At 48.0% G+C, this 25,517-nt stretch overlaps 3 protein-coding genes across 8 annotated transcripts in view; 2 read left to right on the top strand and 1 right to left on the bottom strand.

The window, feature by feature from the left end:
* The window catches only part of CATSPERE (catsper channel auxiliary subunit epsilon), a 100,410-nt gene extending 86,935 nt beyond the window's left edge, over positions 1-13,475 (bottom strand). For 3 of the 6 annotated variants that reach the window (XM_075924873.1, XM_075924874.1, XM_075924877.1), the window contains exons 1-2: positions 12,282-12,731; positions 493-541 (exon numbers count right to left, since the gene is read on the bottom strand). In XM_075924873.1, coding sequence (XP_075780988.1) covers positions 493-541; positions 12,282-12,385 — 153 coding nt within the window. In that variant the 5' untranslated portion in view covers positions 12,386-12,731. The other 3 variants (XM_075924876.1, XM_075924879.1, XM_075924875.1) reach the window with 2 other exon arrangements.
* LOC142827982 (uncharacterized) lies at positions 12,894-16,936 on the top strand. The gene is made up of 2 exons (XM_075924883.1): positions 12,894-13,061; positions 15,999-16,936. Exons 1-2 carry the CDS (start codon positions 12,894-12,896, stop codon positions 16,689-16,691), a joined length of 861 nt encoding a protein of 286 aa, XP_075780998.1. The 3' UTR covers positions 16,692-16,936.
* Positions 16,937-20,068: 3,132 nt separating this feature from the next.
* The window catches only part of ADSS2 (adenylosuccinate synthase 2), a 59,460-nt gene continuing 54,011 nt past the window's right edge, over positions 20,069-25,517 (top strand). Inside the window, exon 1 of the mRNA XM_075924882.1 lies at positions 20,069-20,396. Coding sequence (XP_075780997.1) covers positions 20,229-20,396 — 168 coding nt within the window. The 5' untranslated portion in view covers positions 20,069-20,228. The remainder of the gene's footprint in view (positions 20,397-25,517) is intronic.

The following is a 25,517-nucleotide window of genomic DNA, read 5'->3' as shown; positions in this document are numbered from 1 at the left end:
ATAAATATTAACCAATAGGGAAGGAAAGATTTGTGGTAGCAAATTAAGAAAATGGGTTATTGATAAAGACAATACATAACACTGTGTATAAAATATAATGTTAGAATCTCTGCCTTTTCCCTTTCAGTGTAGCTAGTTCACAGGCCAGCTACATCTTATTTGATCATTGGGTGTAACACTGTACTTATATAAATAAAATCTGGTAGTTGAATCTAAGAATTTGGAGTAAGCAGTGGTTTCTCTACATAAGCAAAGGTTTTATCTGCCTTCCACTGTGAAGTAACATGTGTGCCTGATTGAACTGAATTGGTCCTGACACATCCTTACAGAAAAATCTTCCTATATACAGCAAAATCTATTGCACACTGCAATATTAAGACATTACAAAATAAAGGTCTTTGAAATCAGACCAAAAACATTGTCAGTCAATATACTCAAATAGAAGCTGGAATCAAGACGGATTTGTCTTGATCATTATTAAACAATACTTACAGTGGTTCTGGTAGTGAAGAGAGCATAGTTTTCTACACTAGTTTTATACCTGCAAAGAAAATGAAATAAGGTATGAATGTCAAAATTAATTTCTTCTCCAAATAAAATAGTAAAGTAGTGAGACTCCATGACTTCCTTTAGAAAGCAGCATTAGAATTACATCACAAAGCAATATCATGTTATGACAATATTCTGGAGGTTCCAAAGCTATTTTGGGAAGCCCGGGAATAGCTGTGTGAAAGCATAAAATTACTGTCCACAAACCATATACCAGATTCAGTAGACTTACCCTGAATTTACACTGATCTAAACAGGGGAGGCCGAATTTGTCCCTATATCTGTATACAGCAAACTAGAATAAATCACATACCAATGATACCACTTCTTAGGTGTATTGTGTCAGCTGTTTAATAGCACATAGCAACACTATAAAATTGTTTAGGACAGGAAGTGAGGAATATAGTAATCAAGTGAAACTGCAGCAAAAGCTAACGTAAACACAATAAATTCACAAATTAGATTCATACTAAGATATCTAATGAAGGATGGCAGCCTTATTTTGTTAAAAGTGCTCTGAAATAGTGAATTATCTCTAAAACTTCAGCTTTGCTGTTAAATGGAAAGTTAACATCTACAACAGAATAGTGTAGCCTAACAGAATCTGGGCATTGGCTCAGTAGACTCAGGCTTTATCTACGCTGGCGGAGAAAATTGATGCAAGATATGCAACTCCAGCTACATGAAGTGCATAGCGGGAGTTGATGTACCTTGCACCGATTTTATGGGGTGGCCTCAGGGTAAGAGGTCAACAGAAGAAATGCTCCCATCGACTTCCCTTACTCCTTGTAACACCAACACCAACCAGAGTGCCCTCAGTGTTCGATTTAGCAGGTCTTTACTAGATCCGCTAAATCAAACCCTGGAGGAACGATCACCAGAGCATCAATCCTCTGGTAACTGGAGACATGTCCTGAGAAATAAGGTCAAATTTAATAAGGTAGATTTTCTAGCACCCAATTTTGTAAAGTAGAAGGTGCATGTCCCCACTGTGTGCAAGAATTCAACATAACTCAACACAGCACATCCTCAGTAGGATGGCTAATGTCGACTCAGAGTGATGCACCATGGGTAGGTATCCCAGAGTTCATGCACCCCTTGTATTTTGGGTTATGGTCCCAGTGCATGCTGGGACTAAAACTGTGCAGCACGTGGATCTGTGTACATGTTGTCAGCATCCCATAATGCATTCATCTCTTCCTTCCTCCCTCCCCCTGCTTGAAAGCAACATCTAACAGTCTTTTCATGCCCTGTTTTTCCCTGAATATCCATGCAAATGCCATAGCAGGGTAAGCATGGAACCCAGCATGGAATCATTTCAGCAGCAAAGTATTATGGCAATCATATTAACTATCACACATCTTATGCTGGAGTACATTCAGAACATAACCAGGAACCATCAGAACAACGAATCTCAGGAGGCCATAAACATACTCTTCTCGGTGAAGCACTTGAGTTGAGTGAGTGACACAAAAAGAGGTCTGTCCAAAGACAATAGGGATGTGTTATGTACAAAGCCACACAGTTATGCTTTTAAGTGCTCACTATGCAACAGGTAAAACACAGAGATCTTACAGGAACAGCTGGACTCATTTTGGCAGCAGACATGGTAAGAGACAGGCTGGGGCTTGAGCCTGCAGAGGGGAGGGGCTCAGATGGTGACCACTTGTTTGGCAGCCTCCCCCCGCTCCCTTCCCCATGTGGCAAGAGAGTGACTTTCCCTTCCCAAAGGAGCACATGAGCAGGAGGGGAGAAGGAGTCTGGGCATGGCAGAAGGACAGGGACTCATGCTGACACAGAGGAGCCTCTGGGCTGGAAAGGGGCCTGATGGAGCAGCATGGCAGGGACTCAAACCATGCTTCATGGGGGATAAGCAAACTGAGGTTTACTGCAGTTAATACTTGCCCTGCTTCATCCAGGTTTCCACGCATAGTAACAGTCTTCTCCAAATCACACAGGGTGATAGGGAGTTGATGCTGACTGAATATGGCCAGAAACCTGGACCTTATGCTGCAGTGACTTTCTGCTGGCTTGGCATGGAAAGGTGTCCTGCCATGGAGGATGGAATATGGCAGCCCTCCCCAGAAACCTATGAAAGCTTTATGGAGATGTGCAGGGAGGATTTCCATTCTATCTCCAGTCACATTAACAAGCTGTTCCAGGAGCTCTCGCTGTGTAGGCAGAGTGGCTTGCACTAAGCATACCCAATTGCCATAACCCAGCTGTAGCATGATAAAAAATGTGAACTCACAAGAAGTGCCTTCTCTGACATCAGGGACTGCAGCGAGATGTCCTGGGAGGAGGGGATTGTTTCCAAAGTTGTAAATCTGTGAGATTGGTTGTCCCGCTCACCTGCTGACCATTCTCCTCTTCCTCAGCCACACTGTCCTCCACACTCCTGCCTGCCTGAGTCTGCCTGAGTGGCTTGGGAGGAGTCCACAGACTTTCTTGGGAAACTGGTTGGGTCCCCCCCATGGATCCCATGCAGCTGCTCATAGAAGTAGCATATTTGTGGCGATTACTCAAGCCATCCGTTTGCCTCCTTTATCTTCTGATATGCCTGCCCCAGCTCCTTTATTTTCATGTGGCACTGTTGAATGTGTCTGGCATATCCTTTCTCCTCCATACTCTGTGATCTTGGCATAGATATCAGCATTTCTTTTGCTATTTCTTAGTTCTGTGGGAACAGATTCCTCTCCCCACACAGCAATGAGGTCCAAGAATACCTGCATGTTCCATGCTAGTTGTTTGTGACCCTGGGCTTTCATGGTCAGGTGTGCTGCTGATGTGTGCTGCCTGCTCTTAGTTCTGCTGTGGATAAGTGTAAAGTAATGCACATCGGGAAAAATAACCCCAACTATACGTACAGTATGATGGGGGCTAATTTGGCTACGACAAATCAGGAAAGAGATCTTGGAGTTATCGTGGACAGTTCTCTGAAAACTTCCACACAGAGTGCAGCGGCGGTCAAAAAGGCAAATAGGATGCTAGGAATTATTAGGAAAGGGATAGAAAATAAGACCCAGAATATCTTACTGCCCCTGTATAAAACTATGGTATGCCCACATCTTGAATACTGTGTACAGATGTGGTCTCCTCACCTCAAAAAAGATATTTTGGCCTTGGAAAGGGTTCAGGAAAGGGCAACTAAAATGATTAGGGGTTTGGAATGGGTCCCATATGAGGAGAGGTTAAAGCGACTGGGACTTTTCAGTTTAGAAAAGAGGAGACTGAGGGGGGATATGATAGAGGTCTATAAAATCATGAGTGGTGTGGAGAGGGCCGATAAAGAAAAGTTATTTATTAGTTCCCATAATAGAAGAACTAGAGGACACCAAATGAAATTAATGGGTAGCAGGTTTAAAACTAATAAAAGAAAGTACTTCTTCACACATCGTGTAGTCAACCTGTGGAACTCCTTGCCAGAGGAGGCTGTGAAAGCTAGGACTATAACAGAGTTTAAAGAGAAGCTGGATAAATTCATGGAGGTTAGGTCCATAAAAGGCTATTAGCCAGGGGATAAAATGGTGTCCTTGGCCTCTGTTTGTCAGAGGCTGGAGGGGGATGGCAGGAGACAAATCGCTTGATCATTGTCTTCGGTCCACCCTCTCTGGGGCACCTGGTGCTGGCCACTGTCGGTAGACAGGATACTGGGCTAGATGGACCTTTGGTCTGACCCAGTACGGCCGTTCTTATGTTCTTATGCTCACCACACTGGCCACATAGGAAATTAAATGCGAATTTTCCTGGGGCTATTCTGTGCACCTGGAGAGCAGCAGAGTTGAAAGTCCTGGCTATAGTGGTCACAGCAGGGCATAGAGGGACCCTCCTGGAGGTCAAGAATGTCGATTTTCCCAATGCTGCATCTGCACTATGCTAAAGTCGACCATGCAAGGTTGAATTTACCATTAGTCCTCACGAAAAGGAGTACTGAAATTGACTTTAACAGCCTTTAAAGTCAATGGTACAGATTTGGGAGTGTGGATTCATTGTTTAGCAAATTGGGGAGGAGCTGGTGGTTGTGGTACATGTAGGTACCAATGACACAGGGAAGAGTAGGAGAGAGGTTCTAGAGTCCAAATTTAAGCTGCTAGGTAAGAGACTGAAATCCAAGACCACTGTGAATCCAAGCATTCTCTGAAATGCTTCCAGTTCCGTGCCCAGGGCCCGGTAGGCAGGCATAACTTTAGAGTCTCAATGTGTGGATGAAACAATGGTGTGGAGGGGGGGGGGGGTTTAGATTTATTGGGAACCGGGAAAACTTTTGGGAAAGGGGGAGCCTGTACAGGAAGGATGTGCTCCACCTAAACCAAAATGGAACCAGATTGCTGGCACTTAACATTAAAAAGTTTGTAGAGCAGTTTTTAAACAAAGGCAAAGCCGACGAGTGCAGAGGAACACATAGATCAGAGAGAGACATTTCTTAGCAGAGGGTATATTAATAGAGATTCTCTATGTTCTAGTCAGGCTTAGAGCATGGAAGATGATAAAGTATGGATAAGATCAGATGAGAAGCAATCAAATGAAAAGGAATCTAACATCAGGAAATGGCAGACAGATAAACAATAACAATTTTTTAAAATACTTATATACAAATGCTAGAAGTCTAAATAATTAGATGAGTGAACTAGAGTGCCTCATATTAAAAGAGGATATTCATATAGTAGGCATCACAGAAACTTGGTGGAATGAGGACAATCAATGGGACACAGTCATACCAGGGGACAAAATATATAGGAAGTACACAGAACAGGTGGTGCTGGTGGGGGAGTGGCACTATACAGCCGCTCCCCAAGTTATGACCACCTCCACTTATGACCATCCGCACTTATGACAAAGCGGTCGTAAATGAGGATCCGAGTTACGAACAGCGATCCGCACTTACGAACAGTGCGGTCGCCATGTAACTCTATGGGATCCAAGTTACAAACACTTTGAGTTACGGACCAAGTGTTGGTCCATAACTTGTTTGTAACTTGGGGAGCGGCTGTATGTGAAAGAAAATGTAGAATCAAATGAAGTAAAAATCTTAAATGAACCAAAATGTTGCAAAGAATCTCTATGGGTAGTAATTCCATGCTCTAATAATAAGAATACAGCAGTAGAGATATATTATATGCCACCTGACCAGGATAGCGATAGTAACTATGAAATGCTAAGGGAGATAAGAGAAACTATCAAAATAAAAAATAACCCTCAATAATAGTGGGGGATTTCAACTATCTCCACATTGACTGGGTACTCGTCACCTTATGATGGGATGCAGAGATAAAATTATTGCTACCTTAAATGCCTGCTTCTTGGAGCAGCTGGTGCAGGAACCCACAAGGGGAGAGGCAATTCTTTAGTCCTCCCTAGAGCACAGGATCTGGTCCAAGAGATAAATATAACTGGACCGCATGGTAATAGTGACCATAATGTAATAAAATGTAACATCCCTGTGATGGGAAAAACACCTCAACAATCCAAAACTGTGGAATTTAATTTAAAAAAGGGGAACTACACAAAAATGAAGAGATTAGATAAACAGAAATTAAAAGGTACAGTGCCAAAAGTAAAATCCCTGCAAGCTGCATGGAAACTTTTCAAAGACACCGTAATAGAGGCCCAACTTAAATGTATGCCCCAAATTGAAAAACACAGTAAGGCTATGTCTACACTGGCAGCTTCTTGCTCAAGAACATCTTGCGCAAGGGTTCTTGTGCAAGAAGTCTTGTGCAAGAAAATGTACACACAGCCATGTGCGAGCTGTGCTTTTGCGCAAGAGCACCCATGGCAGTGTGGATGCTCTCTTGCGCAAGAAAGCTCTGATGGCCATTTTAGCCATAGGGCTTTCTTGTGCATGAAATCCCTGCTGAGAGTCCACACTGCCCTCTTGCGCAAGAGCTCCTGCACAAGAGGGCTTACACCTGATAAAAAAGAGTGCAGCGCTTGCACAAGAAGCCCTCTCTTACCACGCCGTACTGTAAATTTCCTTGTGCAAGATCAGGCGGGTACTTGCGCAAGAATGGCTGTACTTGCGCAAGAAGCCATGAGTGCAGACATAGCCTAAGAGAACCAAAAAAGTGCCACCCTGGCTTAACAACCAAGTAAAAGAAGCAGTGAAAGATAAAGAGACAGCTTTTTAAAAAAATGGAAGTTAAATTCTACTGAGGAAAATAGAAAGGCAAATAAACTCTGTCAAATTAAGTGTAAAAATACAAGAAAAGCCAAAAAGGAGTTTCAAGAACAGCTAGCCAAAAACTCAAAAAGTAATAGCAAAATGTTTTTTAAGTACATCAGAAGCAGGAAGCCTGCTAAACAACCAGTGGAGCCCCTGGATGATCAAGATGCTAAACGAACACTCAAAGACGATAAAGTAATTGTGAAGAGACTAATTTAATTTTTTGCTTCAGTTTTCATGGCTGAGGTTGTTAAGGAGATTCCCACACCTGAGCCATTCTTTTTAGGTGACAAGTCTGAGGAATTGTCCCACATTGAGGTGTCATTAGAGGTGGTTTTGGAACAGACTGATAAACTTAAGAGTAACAAGTCACGGGGACCAAATGGCATTCACCCGAATTCTAAAAGAACTCAAATGTGAAATTACGGAACTATTAACTATGGTGTGTATCCATTAAATCAGCTTCTGTACCTAATGTGACGCCAATATTTAAAACGGGCTCTAGAGGTGATCCTGGCAATTACAGACTGGTAAGTCTAACATCAGTACAGTGCAAATTAGTTGAAACCATAATAAAGAATACAATTGTCAGACACATAGATGAACATAATTTATTGGGGAAAAGTCAACATGGTTTCTGTAAAGGGAAAACATGCCTTACCAGAGTTCTTTGAGAGGGTCAACAAACATGTAGACAAGAGTGATCCAGTGGATTTAGTGTACTTAGATTTTCAGAAAGCTTTTAACAAGGCCCCTCACAAAAGGCTCTTAAGTAAAGTTAGTTTTCATGGGATAAAAGGGAAGGTCCTCTCATAGATTGATAACTAGTTAAAAGACAGGAATCAAAGGGGAGGAATAAATGGTAAGTTTTCAGAATGGAGCGGGCTAACTAGTTGTGTCCCACATGCATCCGTACTGGGACCAATCCTATTGAATCTATTAATAAATAACTTGGGGAAAGGGGTAAACAGTGAGGTGATGAAATTTGCAGATGATACTCAACTGCTCAAGATAGTTAAGACCAAAGCAGACTGTGAAGAGCTTCAAAAAGCTCTCTCAAAACTAAGTGATTGGGCAACAAAATGGCAGATGAAATGTAATGTTGATAAATGTAAAGCAATGCACATTGAAATATAACCTCAACTATACATACAATATGATGGACACTAATGTAGCTGTAACTACTCAAGAGTGAGATTTTGGAGTCACTGTGGATAGTTCTCTGAAAACATCCACTCAATGTGCAGCGGCAGTCAAAAAAGAAAACAGGTTAGAAATAATTAAAGGGATAGAGAATTAGACAGAGAACATTTTATTGCCTCTACATAAAACCATGGCATGCCCACATCTTGAATATTGTGTAGATGTGATCACCTCATCTCAAAAAAAGACATATTGGCATTGGGAAAGGTTCAGAAAAGGGCAACAAAAATGATTAGGGGTTTAGAACGAGTCCCATATGAAGAGAGATTGGGATAAAAAAGAGTTAAAGAGACTGGGACTTTTCATCTTAGAAAAGAAGAGATTAAGAGGGGATATGATAGAGGTCTATAAAATCATGACTGGTGTGGAAAATTGAAAAAAGAAAAGTGATTTACTTGTTCTCGTAATATAAGAATTAAGGGTCACCATATGAAATTAAGAGGTAGCAGGTTTAAAACAATCAAAAGGAAGTTTTACTTCATGCAGCACAGTCAACCTGTGGAACTCTTTGACAGAGGATGTTTTGAAGACCAGGACTTTAACAGGGTACAGGAAAGAACTAGATAAATTCATGGAGATTAGGTCCACCAATGTCTATTAGCAAGGATGGGTAGGAATGGTGTCCCTAGCCTCTGTCAGAGGCTGGGAATGGATGATGGGAGAGGGATTGCTTGATGATTCCCTGTTGTGTTCATTCCGTCTGGAGCATCTGGCATTGGCCACTATCAGAAGATAGGATACTGGGGTAGATGGACCTTTAGTCTGACCCACTATGGCTGTTCTTACGACCTAATGTGGATGTTTGACCTAAATTCCCAGTTGTAGACCAGGCCTCAGAGGAAAATTCTTGTGACTGAATGATCTAGAAACTTCTTGAGTCTGTAGATTCCTGAGTGGTCTCCTATCTACATAAAAACAGGATTACCATTACTTAGCCTCCTCCCCACTGTCTCCAGAAGGCAGAGCAATCATGGCTTAGTTACAATATGTTGTCTACACTAAAAACTTAAGTTGACCTATATTAGGTTGACTTACATCCACCACAGTAATTACTGAGGTGATGTGCGATTGGCCCAGCTGCTGAATTCGTGCACAACTGTAAGCACGGAACCTCCCTATATTGTAATGACATATTTGGCCTTGGCCATTCAGCTGTCTTTCCATCACTAGTGGGGTCAGCATGGCCACTCCGCTTACCAAACGCACCAAAGAAGAGCAGTGTGCAGTGATTCAATTTTTGTGGGCTGAAGGTGTAAGAGGTGTGGAAATTCATCGAACACTATCAGCACAGTATGGTGAAAGTGTTTTGCCGCAGCGAAGTGTGTACGAATGGATTGACATGTTAAAAAATGGCCGAACAAGTGTCACTGACGAAAAACGATCAGGGCGCACATCCACATCGACTACTGAAAGGAACATTGAACAAGTCCGTGTGCTGATTCTCGAAAACAGGAGGGTGACTGTTGATAAATGGCAAACCAAGTGCAGATTAGTCTGTGTATGAAATCATCCACCACAAAATTCGCTTCAGTAAAGTTTGTGCAAGGTGGGTTCCCAAACAACTCACAGAACATCACAGACATAACCGTTTGGACATCTGTAACTGCCTTTTGAACCGGTATCGTGAGGAAGGTGACGCTTTTTCGAGTCGCATTGTCACTGGTGATGAAACATGGATCCACCACTATGAGCCGGAAAGCAAATGTCAGAGACACCCCTCAAAGATGCTTTAAGAGGCCGTTGTTTTGCCAGCAACCATGATTTGTAGGAGGCGGTGCATATATGGCTTGCTAACCAGCCTAACACATTTTTTTCTGAAGGCATAAAAAAGCTTGAGACACGCTGGACCAAGTGTGTTGAAAAACAGGGGAACTGTGTTGAAAAATGATACACTTATGAGCAGGGCTTGACAAACAATACAATCTACTCACCCATGGCAAGTAGATTTCAGCCGCGTGCCCCGTTCATTCGCGGCGCACGCATGCACATTGTGGCTCTTTTGCATGCACAGTATGGTGCTGGCGAGCAGTTTTCGCCACCGTTCATCAAGCCCTGCTTATAAATTCTGTATTGCTGTTGTGTTAATTTTAATAAATACACTGCGGATACTTTTTGACTTTCCCTCGTATGTCCTAACCAGGAGTACCTCCACTGACCTAATAGGGGAGCTGACAGCCTATCAGGAGCTGGGTTGGTCCTCAGATTCTCAGTTGGTCCTCAGATTCCACCTTGTTGCCCTGTTTCACATAAGGGAAAACTGCCCAGGGCTTCTCACTTCTCTGTTCCATGCCAAAAGCAAGGGGAAACCAGATGCCCCAGGCTTTTTACCCCAAGGGAGTGGCATCCAGCTGTTCCAGATTCTTGGTTCCACTCTGCTGGGAATGGGATCCAGGCAGGCTTTTCAATTTCATGACTCTTGTATGGAGTCATATAATTAACCAAACAGCCAATGTTCCCAGCTAAGAGTGGGAAAGACACTTGGAGATTCTAGCCTCCCTGTTTCCTACCAGGAGTGAGGGTTAGCTTCACAGACTTCTCGCCCCCTCTGATTGGTTTCCAGCAGGGAGCAGGGTCTACCCACCCAGGTTTGTTGCCCCATGCTGGGAGAAGAGTCCAACCCCCAGGCTTGCTGTCCCAAGCTGGGTGCAGGGTTCAGCTATGCTTCCAGCTGGGGACTGTGATCCATCCACCCAGGTTTCTTGCCTAGGCTTCTCACCCCAGCTGTTAGTTGTGGGTGGGGTTAGCCACTAGGTTTCTCTCCCTGGCTCCCAGTGGGAAGGGAGTCTAGCTGCTTGTGGTTGCCAGCCAAGTTAGGGATACAGTCTTGCCCTGATCCCAGTCAGAAGTAGGATCCAGTGTGCAACTTTCTAGGGAAGTGGTGGGCTCTGGAGGCCAGGCTTTCTTGTTAATTTCACTGCTGGAGTTGTGAAATTGACAAGAGAGTTGACAGATAGTGTAAATAATACAGTGTCCATACAGATACTGCATCACCTTAACTACACCAACATTAGCCCTATGCCTCTCATAGGGGTGGAGTTATGTCAGTGTAGTATGGCACTTACATTTGTGGGTCTAGGGTGTAGTGTAGACAGTGACATAATTAGGTCAAAATAAGCCGCCTTATGTCAACCGAACTGTGTAGTGTAAACCAGCCTAAAATACAGGGGTCTTAATCTTTTTCATACTGGGGGCAATAGAGTGTCCTTTCAGATCTTTTCCCCTCCCATTTGTGATTACATGGCTTACCTCATCTGTTATCCACACATACAGCACCCCCTTATCAACTATAGAAATTGCTTACATGGAAATGTGGTTTAAGGAAAATATTTCTGAATTTTCAGCTGTCTTTATATGTTCTCAAAAAAGGTTAAACGTTGCAATAATCAGACTTTATACTTTGGCTACTTGCTTCATTTTGCCATATATATCAGTGATTCTCTAACTTTTGTACTGGTGACCCTTTTCACATAGCAAGCCTCTGAGTGTGATTCCCCTTCTAAATTCAAAACACTTTCTCAATGACTCACCTCTGACTTCTACTAAAAAACACCCTGCAGGTGGGAGTATAAAAACAGAGTACTGCCAGCCTTGCTGCTGTGTATTCAACAGGAGCTGCTCCAGCCTGGGGGTGCGGAGAGGCTGATGGTCAGCTGTTCATGCAGTCCTGAGGCTGGCTATCAAACAGCTGTTCAGTGGGCCACCTTTGCTCTAGTATCTTTGAGGAAGACTGCCAGCTAGTTGTTTCAGCAGCCGCTGCCCTGTGGCTGGATGTTGTGCCAGCAGCCAACTGACAGCTGCTCCTCTAGCTCTGCCCTAGAAGTCAACCTCAAAGGTCCTGCAAAGTCCCAGAATCCACGACAGAATCATCATACCCTTATCCACGATAGAATCATCATACCCTTATCCACGATAGAATCATCATACCCTTATCCACGGTACTTAGTGAAGTCAGCTAGACTTTCCTCTTTCCAGAGGCTTTTATGGATCCTGAGGATCTTTGCAAAACAGAGACCAGAGTCACTCCAAGACCACGGGACCAGAGTACCAGCTCTTTGCAGACTAGCAGCAACGAGATGACAGCAAGCGATGAGCATGCCAGTGCGGGAATCACACCCCAAGAGAGGCGCCTGAGCCCAGCATACCATGACCCATCTTGATCCAAGACAAGAGGGAATACATATACTGCACTACGCCTGGGCATGAGCTGGGCCTGTTGGTAGCTGTCACCCTGTGGCTCAGGCTCTCGCTGTGCCCACCCTGGCCTTCCATATGGCGGGGGCACAATGATGAGCTGGGGTCTCTGGCAGGTGCAGCTCCCTCAGGCCTCCCCTCTCATTCTGTTCCCATTAATTTTCCCGCCTCCCACCTCCATATGCCGCAGCATCCGCCCAGACACAGCAGCAGCGTCAGGCCTCGAGCGCCCCATAACAACTCCAGAGCTCGCGCCATGGGCCCCCAACCGCCACCCATATAGTCACGTGACACCGGATCCGGCGGAGCGGGGGAGGGGGAGACTTCAACGGACTCCGCCGCCGTTGGAAGGGAGAGGCGGCAGCAACTGCCGCGCTCCCTTTAGCCCACAGGATCCCTCCCCCTGGATCAGCCCTTGGCGGCAGCAAGACTTGTTCCACCGTTCTCGCAGGTGCGGCTCACAGGGACTACTCGCCCCATCGGGCATAGCGCAAGCGACATGCGGCTCTCGGCGGGGAGCGGCCCCGCTGCATGCCGGGAAACGTAGTCCCTTGCCGCGAGGGCGGGTGGAGACGTCAATCTATGCAGATAAGGGGGCGGAGCTCCGGGAGGGGAGGGAGTCGGGGGCCGCCACCTGGATGCGACTGCGACAGTTGCAGTTACAGTATTTCCCGACCAGGCGGTGGAGGAGGCGGGGTCTGCGGAAGCGGCGTTGAGCGCGCTCCTGCCGCCTCATGTGTGCCCTGCCCCGGGAGCAGGAAAGGAGCCTCTGGCGGCAGCGGCAACCATGTCTGAGAATGGCGCCTCCTCCCGCCCCGTGCCCAACGGCGAGTGCGCCGCGCGGCCGCCCGGCAACAAGGTGACCGTGGTGCTGGGGGCCCAGTGGGGCGACGAGGGCAAGGGCAAGCTGGTGGATCTGCTGGCGCAGGACGCGGACATCGTCTGCAGGTGCCAGGTGAGGCGCGGAGCCGGGCACACGGATAGGGGGAGGGACCGGCCGCCCTTTCCTGCTGCGCAGGAGCCCCACTCCCCGGGGCCGCCGCGAGGGGCTAGGGCGGGCGCGGACAGCGGCTCCTGCCTCGGCAGCCGCCCCCCGACATCCCGCTAGCCTTGGCGGCCCCCGCAGCCCGCTCCCTGCCTCGCGAGTCCCGCCCACCGCACCTTTGCTCCCTGCTAGCCCGGCCGGGCGGGCTGCGCGCCTCTTCTCTGCCCCAAAAAAGGTAGTAACAGCATAAGTTAAAATTAAGTCAGCTAGGGCTCCAGTGGCAGGAGTGCTGCACTCCCAGCCTAGCTCCCTCTGCTGGCTGCCAGGGCAGCAGACTGCCAAACTGGTTAAAGGAGTTGGCTGGGGTTTTGCCCCTCCAGATCTGGGACTGCCCCAGCTCTAAACCCCCTCCCACAGGTGCCATTTCATGAGAGCAGGGGGAGCTGCAGCTGCACATACCAGGTCACTACTGCTCTTCCTCCCATTCCCCTGATGATCAGAGAGTGAGGGGAAAGTGCACGGCCTGTGTGCATTATTCCTCCTCTCTACAGCATTTCAGACAATGAAGAAGCCATTTAGCAAGTTTCAGAGAGGTAGCCATAGGGAGAGTTGTTGCTCATGAAAGTTTATAGTCCAACACCCTAATACATTAGTTAGTCTTTAAGGCCGTAGTCTTCCACTACATGCAAGATCAACTGTCATGGTTGATCTTCCAGGATTCGATTTAGTGGATCTAGTGAAGAGGGGTGCCCCCATTGGTGCCAGTCAGAGGTAAAAGTAAGTGGGTGCGCCCTGACGCTTAGCTCTGGGAAGAGCTGGCTGAGTTGCAGCAAAAGCTGACAAGGACCCTGGTTGCAGTAGGACCATACTTGTACTTTAACACCAGTACTTCTGTTTCTCACGAGGAGTAAGGGAAACTGATGGGAGCATTTGCTCCTGTTGACCACCCATTGTGTGGATAGTGATTTAAGATACGTACGTCCAGATATATTAATTACATATCTGGAGTCAACATATCTTAAGTCAAGCTTCCCCTTTAGGGTAGAGGTGCCTTATGTGCTATCGGACAACTTATTGTTTTTAACCTTTTAAAAGATATTTAGTGGTAGTTTGGGGCTAAAGTTCAGTCATTGCATATTTTTATATGACAGGCACTGTTTGTATAGCAATGTGCTCAAATTTATTTTGGTAAATGAATATATCTTTTTGATATTGCAAACTCTGTAACGTTGTACTGATTGAGAACTCTGGTGAAAACTGATCAACCTGTTCTCATTGTCCAACTATATGCAAAATAAGTGAACAAAGTGTATGTGATCAAGTTAGAATTTGGTGGCGTTGATAATGCAAAAGATAATACAGTAAAGAAACTTGTTATACAGAATAGCTTTTTAATGAGATAGTGGCCTTTTAAATATGCGTTAAGACTTAGGCTTGTGTCCATGGGGGGAGGGGAGTGAATTGATGCTGCAGCGATTGATCCATCTGCCGTTGATTTAGTGAGTCTAATAAAGACCAACTAAATTGATTGCCGATCACGCTCCTGTTGATTCTGGTACTTAGCAGAACAAGACGAGTAAGAGAAGTTGACAGGTGTGTGTGTGTGTTTTTTTTTTTTTTTTTTTTTGTCAATTCCCCCCTCTCCCCAACAGTGTGGGCCCTCCATTAAGTAGTTCTAAGCTATCTAAATTTGAGTTAGGCTATGAATGTAACTCAAATTATATAGCTTAAATTGACCTGTCCTTGTAGTTTAGACCTGCCCTTTGGGGGTTTAAATTCTATACTAGTTACCCTTGGTGTTAAAAAAGTAGGGCTGTGTCTAGACTGGCCAGTTTTTCTGGAAAATCAGCCGCTTTTCCGGAAAAACTTGCCAGCTGTCTACACTGGCTGCTTGAATTTCTGCAAGAGCACTGACTTCCTACTGTAAGAAATCAGTGCTTCTTGCGGAAATACTGTTCTGCTCCTGTTCAGGCAAAAGTCCCTTTCGCCCAAAGCTTTTGCGCAAAAGGGCCAGTGTAGACAGCTCAGATTTGTTTTCCGCAGAAAAGCCCCGATCACGAAAATGGCGATCAGGGCTTTTTTGCGGAAAAGCGTATCTAGATTGGCATGGATGCTTTTCCGCAAAAAGTGTTTTTGCGGAAAAGCGTCCGTGCCAATCTAGACACTCTTCCGAAAATGCTTTTAACGGAAAAGTTTTCCGTTAAAAGCATTTCGGGAAAATCATGCCAATCTAGAGGCAGCCTAGGTGTTTGTCTTAGTTTTCAAAATGCTGCAGTTACTCAGAAGATTTTGTATCCTTCCAGTAAGATGGGGAGGAGGAAGAGAAAGAAGTTATTCTTTAATCTTATTTTTTGCTGACAATCTTTTAGCCAAATCAACAGGAATGCAAAAAATAGCTTTGGTGCTCCATAGTAGGGTGGAGATGCAACAAGGATACTTTAATGGAATTGGTTTTAAAATATATTTTAGCCTACTAGTTGTTTACATTAAGTGATTGATTAGTTAAGGATCCACCTCCTACTAGGGATGTAAACAAGTCAGTACTTGACTACTCGCATTCTCTCCCTCCCCTTGCTGTCTCTATATCAGAGGCAGCAAGTGGGCGGTGGGGAGCAGGAGCCAGTGCTGGGGGTGGGGCAGAGGAGGCAGAGGGAGATCAACTGTTGGTGCTTTGTTGATGGAGGTAAGTCCCTTGGGGATGGGGGGAGGGCAGTCCGTAAGGGGACTGTAACCAAAAAAGGGTGGGTGGGAGGCAATGGAGGGGAGGTGGTGGAGGGCTCCTGTGTTTTACACCATCATACTACTAGGAGTAATCACTGGAGGGGGGGGGGGGGGGGTTGCCAAAGGACTTAGGCAACCCCTCTTACTTCATAATCTGTGTGTGTTTGTATGTGTCTATTTTTGCAGGTGGTGAGGGCCATCAACTCAGAGCTGCTGAATCGGATTGTCCACCTCGGAGACCTAGACACAATCATGGCTGGTTTTGCAGGGCTGGGATTCCCAAACTGCGGAGGAGCGCTCGATGGAACACTCATTCCCATCCCCATCGAGCCGCCCGGTTTATCAACAGGAAAGGGCTGGAGCTTTTCCATTGTGCTGCAGGCCCTGGTTGACCACCGTGGACTATTTACGGACCTGTGTGTGGGGTGGTCGGGCCGGGCACATGATGCTCGGATCTTCCGCAATTCACACCTGTACGAAAGGCTGCAGACAGGAACCTTCTTCCCCCAGCGAACCTCTGCTATTGGGGACATAGAGATGCCGGTCTGCATTGTGGCCAATGCGGCGTACCCCCTCATGCCCTGGCTTATGAAGCCATACACAGGGCATCTGACCCCGAGCAAAGAAGTGTTTAATGCGCACCTGACACGTGCCCGTTTACAGGTAGAATGCGCATTTGGCCGGTTGAAGGGAAGGTTTAGGTGTCTGCTAACTTGCCTTGACATGGGGGAACACAATATCCCAGAGGTGGTGGCAGCATGTTGCATCCTCCACAACCTGGTGGAGAGCAAAGGGGAGGCCTTCCTCCCAGGTTGGGGGCCAATGACTGAAGTGGAGGGCAGGAGGTTTGCGCAGCCTCGGACAGCTGCCGTTCGCTAAGCCCATCAGGCGGGGGTTCGCATCCGGGAGGCTCTGGGTGAGCACTTCTCAGCTGGAGCCCTATGACTCCCCAAGGTATCCCCAATGGGGTCTGTGGGCCCCCCCCCCCCAAATCACAAAACCTTCCCTCCCACAATCCATCCCTGCATCAGCCTCTGAAAAGTTAAGGCGCACACACCATCTTAAACTTCAAAAATATGTTTATAAAGGAGTAACGTAAGAAATTATATCTGTAATACAAAATAGAATTGTTCAACAACAGTGAAAAATAAACTTCTTTTTTTAACTAATAACATGTGTTTATAACTGAGGTAGTAGGGGGGATTTCAACCGGGAGGGAGGGAGGGAGGATGGATTTCCAACATGGAGTGAGGGAGGGAGGGCGGGGGGGAGGGAGGATGGATTTCCAACATGGAGTGAGGGAGGGAGGGCAGACACCTTAAGGGTAATGGCGGCCTCGCCTGGGTCACAAGGCTTTGCCACCCCTGGTCCGTGGACCCAGCCGTCCTCGGGCTTGAGTGGGGGCTGATAATGACTCTTCCCTAGCAGTGGGGGGGAGGGGCAGGGCTGGAGGGGTGGCAGGGGCTGAGGGAGAAGAAGGGGGGGTCAGAGGGGGCTGAGGGAGAAGAAGGGGGGGGGTCAGAGGGGGCTGGAGCTGGATGGGCAGGAGGAGTCCCCGGGGGAGAGGACCTGGCACAGCCAGGGACTCCCGGACGGTGGCACACATACTCCTCCACTCTGGGAGGAAGTCCTGCAGCAGGCAAGTATGCCACTGAGCCTCCTCCCTTGCTCTTTCTGCCATGGTCTTGTGCATGTTGGCCATGGTCCTTTCCATTTTCTCCATGGCCTCCACATGACGCTTTAGGAGGTCATTGTAGGTCCTCCAATGCCTGCGGGTGCTGTGGGAGCAGGTGGGTGGTGGCACAGGGGTTGCGCAGCGGACAGCAGCAGCAGGTCCAGCTGTGGAGAAGAAGAGGGAGAACCAATCAGTGTTAGCAATTCACACACAAGTCCATACAACAAGGGATGGGAATGTTGTTACTGGTAGGCCACGTCTGGCCTTGCCAGCCGCCTCGGCTGCACAGGGGACCCACTGTGGCTAGGACAATGTCCACCTCCACCCCCTAGATCCTCCCGCCCTCCACTGTGGCTGTCCAGGCCAGATCAGTGTGCAGGCACAGTAGGACAGGGGCCTGCTGCACCTTGGGTCTCCCATGCCCCCCACCCACATACCCACCACCTGCCCGCCTGCTTGTACATACACAGAGAGATGCAAGTTGTCCAGGAGGGAGGACCAAGATGTGAACACTGCTCTGCATCCTCTCTGCTCCCACCTCCCCTGTTCTGTGTCTGCACTCACCTGATGTTCCTTCTTCAGCGTCGGACGGTGCCTGTGAGGCTTCCTCTGAATCTGGGACAGGCTCCAGACTCAGGGTCAGGGTGTCCTCAGTCTGCTCCTGTGCCGCCACCTCCTCCTCAACATCTTCCATGGGGACCTCCTGCTGGCTATGCTGCACTGGTGTGTGCAAGCCTGTCTGCACAAGCACTGATGCAGACATTGGTTCCTGGCCTCCCAGGATGCGGTCCAGTTCTTGGTAGTAGGTGCAGTGCACTGGGGCTGCACCGGAAGCCGAGCTCTGCTCTCGGGCCTTCATGTACCCCGGCGCAGTTCTTTGACTTTTGCCCGGACTTGCTGGAGTGTCCTGGGATGGTGCCCTTTATCGGCCAGCCCCTGAGCCATGCGGCCATAGATATTTGCATTCCTGCGCCGGGTGTGCAGGGCCTGAACTGCTTCCTCCTCCTCCCCCCACAGTTCTAACAATGTAAGGACCTCTGTCCCTGACCACGCAGGGGCTCTCTTTTTTTCAGCAGAGGGCACCTCAGATGGCTCCCTCGAAGGTCCTTGGGGGCCTCGTGGCTCTGGAGCTGCACACATGGCCACGTGCAGGTTACGCTGGGAGAGCTCTGGGCTGACAGAATCTCTCTGTGGCCAGCTTCCTGCCACAATGCCTGCCAGGGATGTCTGTGCCTTTAAAACATGGCTACAGACAGGACCAAGAAGAGGTTTTTCCTAAAGAAGGCCTCTCCAGCAGGGGCTTCCCTGGAGGTCTCCTTCTGTCGACAAAAGGAACCCCTGCGTCCAGACTACCCTTTTTGTCGACAGAACTCTGTCGACAAAGACGTTATGCCTCGTAAAATGAGGTATACCAGCGTCGACAAAACTGCTGAGTTTTGTCGACGTTATGTCAACAGAACTCAGCGGTAGTGTAGATGCTGGTATAGTTTTGTCGACAAAAGTCCACTTTTGTCGACAAACCTCGGTAGTCTAGACACACCCTTGGAGATTCTAGCCTCTCTGTTTCCTACCAGGAGTGAGGTTTAGCGTCACAGACTTCTCGCCCCCTCTGATTGGTTTCCAGCAGGGAGCAGCAGCAGGGAGCAGGGTCTAGCCACCCGGGTTTGTTGCCCCATGCTGTTGGCACCCTTATCCACGGTCCTTAGTGAAGTCAGCTAGACTTTCCTCTTTCCAGAGGCTTTTATGGACCCTGAGGATCTTTGCAAAACAGAGACCAGAGTCACTCCAAGACCACGGGACCAGAGTACCAGCTCTTTGCAGACTAGCAGCAACGAGATGACAGCAAGCGATGAGCATGCCAGTGCGGGAATCACACCCCAAGAGAGGCGCCTGAGCCCAGCATACCATGACCCATCTTGATCCAAGACAAGAGGGAATACATATACTGCACTACGCCTGGGCATGAGCTGGGCCTGTTGGTAGCTGTCACCCTGTGGCTCAGGCTCTCGCTGTGCCCACCCTGGCCTTCCACATGGCGGGGGCACAATGATGAGCTGGGGTCTCTGGCAGGTGCAGCTCCCTCAGGCCTCCCCTCTCATTCTGTTCCCATTAATTTTCCCGCCTCCCACCTCCATATGCCGCAGCATCCGCCCAGACACAGCAGCAGCGTCAGGCCTCGAGCGCCCCATAACAACTCCAGAGCTCGCGCCATGGGCCCCCAACCGCCACCCATATAGTCACGTGACACCGGATCCGGCGGAGCGAGGGAGGGGGAGACTTCAACGGACTCCGCCGCCGTTGGAAGGGAGAGGCGGCAGCAACTGCCGCGCTCCCTTTAGCCCACAGGATCCCTCCCCCTGGATCAGCCCTTGGCGGCAGCAAGACTTGTTCCACCGTTCTCGCAGGTGCGGCTCACAGGGACTACTCGCCCCATCGGGCATAGCGCAAGCGACATGCGGCTCTCGGCGGGGAGCGGCCCCGCTGCATGCCGGGAAACGTAGTCCCTTGCCGCGAGGGCGGGTGGAGACGTCAATCTATGCAGATAAGGGGGCGGAGCTCCGGGAGGGGAGGGAGTCGGGGGCCGCCACCTGGATGCGACTGCGACAGTTGCAGTTACAGTATTTCCCGACCAGGCGGTGGAGGAGGCGGGGTCTGCGGAAGCGGCGTTGAGCGCGCTCCTGCCGCCTCATGTGTGCCCTGCCCCGGGAGCAGGAAAGGAGCCTCTGGCGGCAGCGGCAACCATGTCTGAGAATGGCGCCTCCTCCCGCCCCGTGCCCAACGGCGAGTGCGCCGCGCGGCCGCCCGGCAACAAGGTGACCGTGGTGCTGGGGGCCCAGTGGGGCGACGAGGGCAAGGGCAAGCTGGTGGATCTGCTGGCGCAGGACGCGGACATCGTCTGCAGGTGCCAGGTGAGGCGCGGAGCCGGGCACACGGATAGGGGGAGGGACCGGCCGCCCTTTCCTGCTGCGCAGGAGCCCCGCTCCCCGGGGCCGCCGCGAGGGGCTAGGGCGGGCGCGGACATCGGCTCCTGCCTCGGCAGCCGCCCCCCGACATCCCGCTCGCCTTGGCGGCCCCCGCAGCCCGCTCCCTGCCTCGCGAGTCCCGCCCACCGCACCTTTGCTCCCTGCTAGCCCGGCCGGGCGGGCTGCGCGCCTCTTCTCTGCCCTATTGTTAGCGCGGGCCCCCGGCTCGCCTCATGCACCGGAAGCGGCGCACATGCTAGTGGGAGCCGCGGCAACGCCTCCAGCCTTATGTCGGGGACGTGAGCTGGGAAGCTCCCGGCGTGGGCTGCGCGCTGCGGGCCCCGGTTGGTTGCGCTCTGTCCCGCAGCGCTCGCTTCGTCCATCGCCGCTTGCTTCCTTATTTGCTGGGCCGGCGGCGTCTGAGGCAGAGCAAACCCCTCCCAGCCAGGCCGGCGTAGTGTGGACGAGAGAGGCGCTACAAATTGCAGTGGCCGATTCTTCCTTTGTGCGCTTTCTGCGAGGAGCGAGAAGGAAGAAGGTGCCCTCGTAGCTCAAGGCTGACGTGCACAGCGTCCAGGAGGGAGAAGCATGCTTGGTATCTGTCTTCACAGCCTGGCCTTTTTTGTCTGTAAGGTGCTGGGAGATTAATATTTCCCAGAGCAACTTTGGAATTGAAATTGGTTAATTGCAATGAGGTGAAGTAATCTAGAATGATCATACCTCGTCTCAGGCCTAAATCTAATAGAAACTGGTTCCACTTCATTTATTCCTAGGTGAGATAGTGAAGAACTAAGAGCATACTAGATATGTGGGTCTGTATGTATTCTCTCTCACATCAGCTGATAGTCAACTTGAAATACTTCCATCATTATGTAAATCACAGATGCCCTTAAATGTTGTTTCCCTGATATTGCCATTTCATTATACTGTTTTGCCTAAATGATTTTTCTCCAGTGTTCCCACTACACGAGGTAAGGATGTTAAATATCAATTAAATTACTAATCGAGTAGTCAATGGAATTTCAATAGACTGATTAACTAGTCAATAGGTACTTTCTCATTGTTCCATTGAAATGTACAAGAGCTCCTGTGGGGACTCTTGTGCATTTCAAAGCGGAAATGCCCACATGGAGCCTGGGGTCAGTAGGGAACTCCACAGCTGATCCTGAGCTCTCTGCAGCACTTCTGCAGAACCTGGGATCAGCTGGGGACTCCACAGCTGATCCCAAGCTCCACATGGCATTTCAAAATGGCAGCACCTCAGAGAGCCCGGAATCAGCTGAGTACTCCCCAGCTGACTCCAGGTTCTGCGGAAGTGCCCAGGGTCAGGTATGGAGTCCCCAGCTGAATCCAGGCTCCCTGTGGCACTGCCCCTTTGAAACGCCACCACGGCATTTCAAAGCGGCAGCACCACGCAGAGCCCATACCCATTCTTTGATAGAGGCAGCAAGGGAGGGAGAGAAGTGATTACTCAAGTTAAGTAGTCTTTAACATCCGTAATACAGGGCAAAAGAAAAAAGGTAGTAACAGCGTAAGTTAAAATTAAGTCAGCTAGGGCTCCCTCTGCTGGCTGCCAGGGCAGCAGACTGCCAAACTGGTTAAAGGAGTTGGCTGGGGTTTTGCCCCTCCAGATCTGGGACTGCCCCAGCTCTAAACCCCCTCCCACAGGTGCCATTTCATGAGAGCAGGGGGAGCTGCAGCTGCACATACCAGGTCGCTACTGCTCTTACTCCCCTTCCCCTGATGATCAGGGAGTGAGGGGAAAGAGCACAGCCTGTGTGCATTATTCCTCCTCTCTACAGCATTTCAGACAATGAAGAAGCCATTTAGCAAGTTTCAGAGAGGTAGCCATAGGGATGTAAAATCCTGTTTAATCAGTTAAATGTTATATTTAACCAGTTAACCAAGTAAGCCGGGGTTGGGGTTGGAGTGTCTGGAGTGGCCTCCTGCCCGTGAGGGGATGCTACAGACCTGACTGGTTAGCTGGAGCCAGGAAGCATCACCCAGTAAGGGTGCTTACTAATTAACCTGTTAACCATTCACATCCCTAGTAGCTGTGTTAGTCTGTTTCAGCAGTGCCTTTTCTGTATTTTTTTTTCCCTCTTCTTCTTTAAGGCCGTAGTCTTCCACTACGTGCAAGATCAACTGTCATGGTTGATCTTCCAGGATTCGATTTAGTGGATCTAGTGAAGAGGGGTGCCCTCATTGGTGCCAGTCAGAGGTAAAAGTAAGTGGGTGCGCCCTGACGCTTAACTCTGGGAAGAGCTGTCTGAGTTGCAGCAAAAGCTGACAAGGACCCTGGTTGCAGTAGGACCATACTTGTACTTTAACACCAGTACTTCTGTTCCTCACGAGGAGTAAGGGAAACTGATGGGAGCATTTGCTCCTGTTGACCTCCCATTGTGTGGATAGTGATTTAAGATACGTACGTCCAGATATATTAATTACATATCTGGAGTCAACATATCTTAAGTCAAGCTTCCCCTTTAGGGTAGAGGTGCCTTATGTGCTATTGGACAACTTATTGTTTTTAACCTTTTAAAAGATACTTAGTGGTAGTTTGTGGCTAACGTTCAGTCATTGCATATTTTTATATGACATGCACTGTTTGTATAGCAATGTACTCAAATTTATTTTGGTAAATGAAAATATCTTTTTGATATTGCAAACTCTGTAACGTTGTACTGATTGAGAACTCTGGTGAAAACTGATCAGCCTGTTCTCATTGTCCAACTATATGCAAAATAAGTGAACAAAGTGTATGTGATCAAGTTAGAATTTGGTGGCGTTGATAATGCAAAAGATAATACAGTAAAGAAACTTGTTATACAGAATAGCTTTTAATGAGATAGTGGCCTTTTAAGTATGCGTTAAGACTTAGGCTTGTGTCCATAGGGGGAGGGGAGTGAATTGATGCTGCAGCGATTGATCCATCTGCAGTTGATTTAGTGAGTCTAATAAAGACCAACTAAATTGATTGCCGATCACGCTCCTGTTGATTCTTGTACTTAGCAGAACAAGATGAGTAAGAGAAGTTGACAGGTGTGTGTGTGTGTGTGTGTGTGTGTGTGTGTGTGTGTGTGTGTGTGTGTGTGTGTGTTTTGTCAATTCCCCCCTCCCCCCAACAGTGTGGGCCCTCCATTAAGTAGTTCTAAGCTATCTGAATTTGAGTTACATTCATAGCCTAACTCAAATTATATAGCTTAAATTGACCTGTCCTTGTAGTTTAGACCTGCCCTTTGGGGGGTTTAAATTCTATACTAGTTACCCTTGGTGTTAAAAAAGTAGGGCTGTGTCTAGACTGGCCAATTTTTCTGGAAAATCAGCCGCTTTTCTGGAAAAACTTGCCAGCTGTCTATACTGGCTGCTTGAATTTCTGCAAGAGCACTGACTTCCTACTGTAAGAAATCAGTGCTTCTTGCGGAAATACTGTTCTGCTCCTGTTCAGGCAAAAGTCCCTTTCGCCCAAAGCTTTTGCGCAAAAGGGCCAGTGTAGACAGCTCAGATTTGTTTTCTGCAAAAAAGCCCCGATCACGAAAATGGCGATCAGGGCTTTTTTGCGGAATAGCGCATCTAGATTGGCATGGATGCTTTTAAGCGTCCGTGCCAATCTAGACACTCTTTCGAAAATGCTTTTAATGGAAAACTTTTCTGTTAAAAGCATTTTGGGAAAATCATGCCAATCTAGACGCAGCCTAGGTGTTTGTCTTAGTTTTCAAAATGCTGCAGTTACTCAGAAGATTTTGTATCCTTCCAGTAAGATGGGGAGGGGGAAGAGAAAGAAGTTATTCTTTAATCTTATTTTTTGCTGACAACCTGTTAGCCAAATCAACAGGAATGCAAAAAATAGCTTTGGTGCTCCATAGTAGGGTGGAGATGCGACAAGGATACTTTAATGGAATTGGTTTTAAAATATATTTTAGCCTACTAGTTGTTTACATTAAGTGATTGATTAGTTAAGGATCCACCTCCTACTAGGGATGTAAACAAGTCAGTACTTGACTACTCGTATTCTCTCCCTCCCCTTGCTGTCTCTATATCAGAGGCAACAAGTGGGCGGTGGGGGAGCAGGAGCCAGTGCTGGGGGTGGGGCAGAGGAGGCAGAGGCACAGTAGTCTTTATAACCTGGTGCGAGGCAGGGCTGCTCAGTCCCGACTCATGCTGGGTCTGAGACTTACCCCCCGCTTCGGGTCTGCATTTTAAATGTAGTAGGAGCTGGGCTGCCTGCACACCCAGCTCCTACTACATTTAAACTGCAGAGCTGCAGCGAGGCTAGCTTCTGGACCCCATTTCCCCTTATCGACTACACGATTAGTCGATACAAATTATTTTGATTACACAATTAGTCAGTTACCCCCATCTAAACATCCTTCCCTCCAGCTGACACATGCTATATAGTCTTTGTTATCCTGTCCACCTGTATACACCCAATCCACTTTAGCAGCATTTGTATTAGAGTTAATCTAAGCAGGACTCAAGCTTAGCGCAGCTGTTAAAAACTTGAAACACCTACATGAGCTGCCCTCCCATTATAGGGAGTGCAGCGTTGCCTCTCATCTTGAGTGTGAGGCTGCAGCTGCCACCCTCAACACCTCTCAAACTCCGATTCATAGAAATGTAGTATTGGAAGAAACTTTGAGGTCATCTTGCCCACGTCCACTCAGGGTTAAGTATACCTCCTAAACTATCTCTGAGATTTGTCTAACTTACTAAAAAAACTGGAATCCTCATGATGGTCTGTCTCCCCAGGAACCTATTTAAGTTTAGAAATATTTTCATAAAATTCAACCTTAATCTCCCTTTCTGCAAACTAAGCCATTTTCTATTTGACCTATCCCCTAGAACACGGTTAATAATTGATCAGTCCTCTTTTACATATTAGAAGACTTTTATAAAATCCCATCTCTGGGCTTCCCTTCTCTAAACTAAACATACTTAATACTTTCAACCTTTTCTCACAAGTCAGGTTTTCTAAATCTTTTATCACTTTTCTATCCTATCCTCTGGGGAGCTCTGATTTGTTCATATCTGTGTTAAATTGTGATGCCCAGAGTATCGCAGGTGAGG

This window comes from Pelodiscus sinensis, chromosome 3, assembly GCF_049634645.1.
Source record: "Pelodiscus sinensis isolate JC-2024 chromosome 3, ASM4963464v1, whole genome shotgun sequence".
Taxonomy (NCBI): domain Eukaryota; kingdom Metazoa; phylum Chordata; order Testudines; family Trionychidae; genus Pelodiscus; species Pelodiscus sinensis.
The sequence above is the reverse complement of the archived record's forward strand: the minus strand, read 5'-3'. Positions and strand labels throughout refer to the sequence as shown.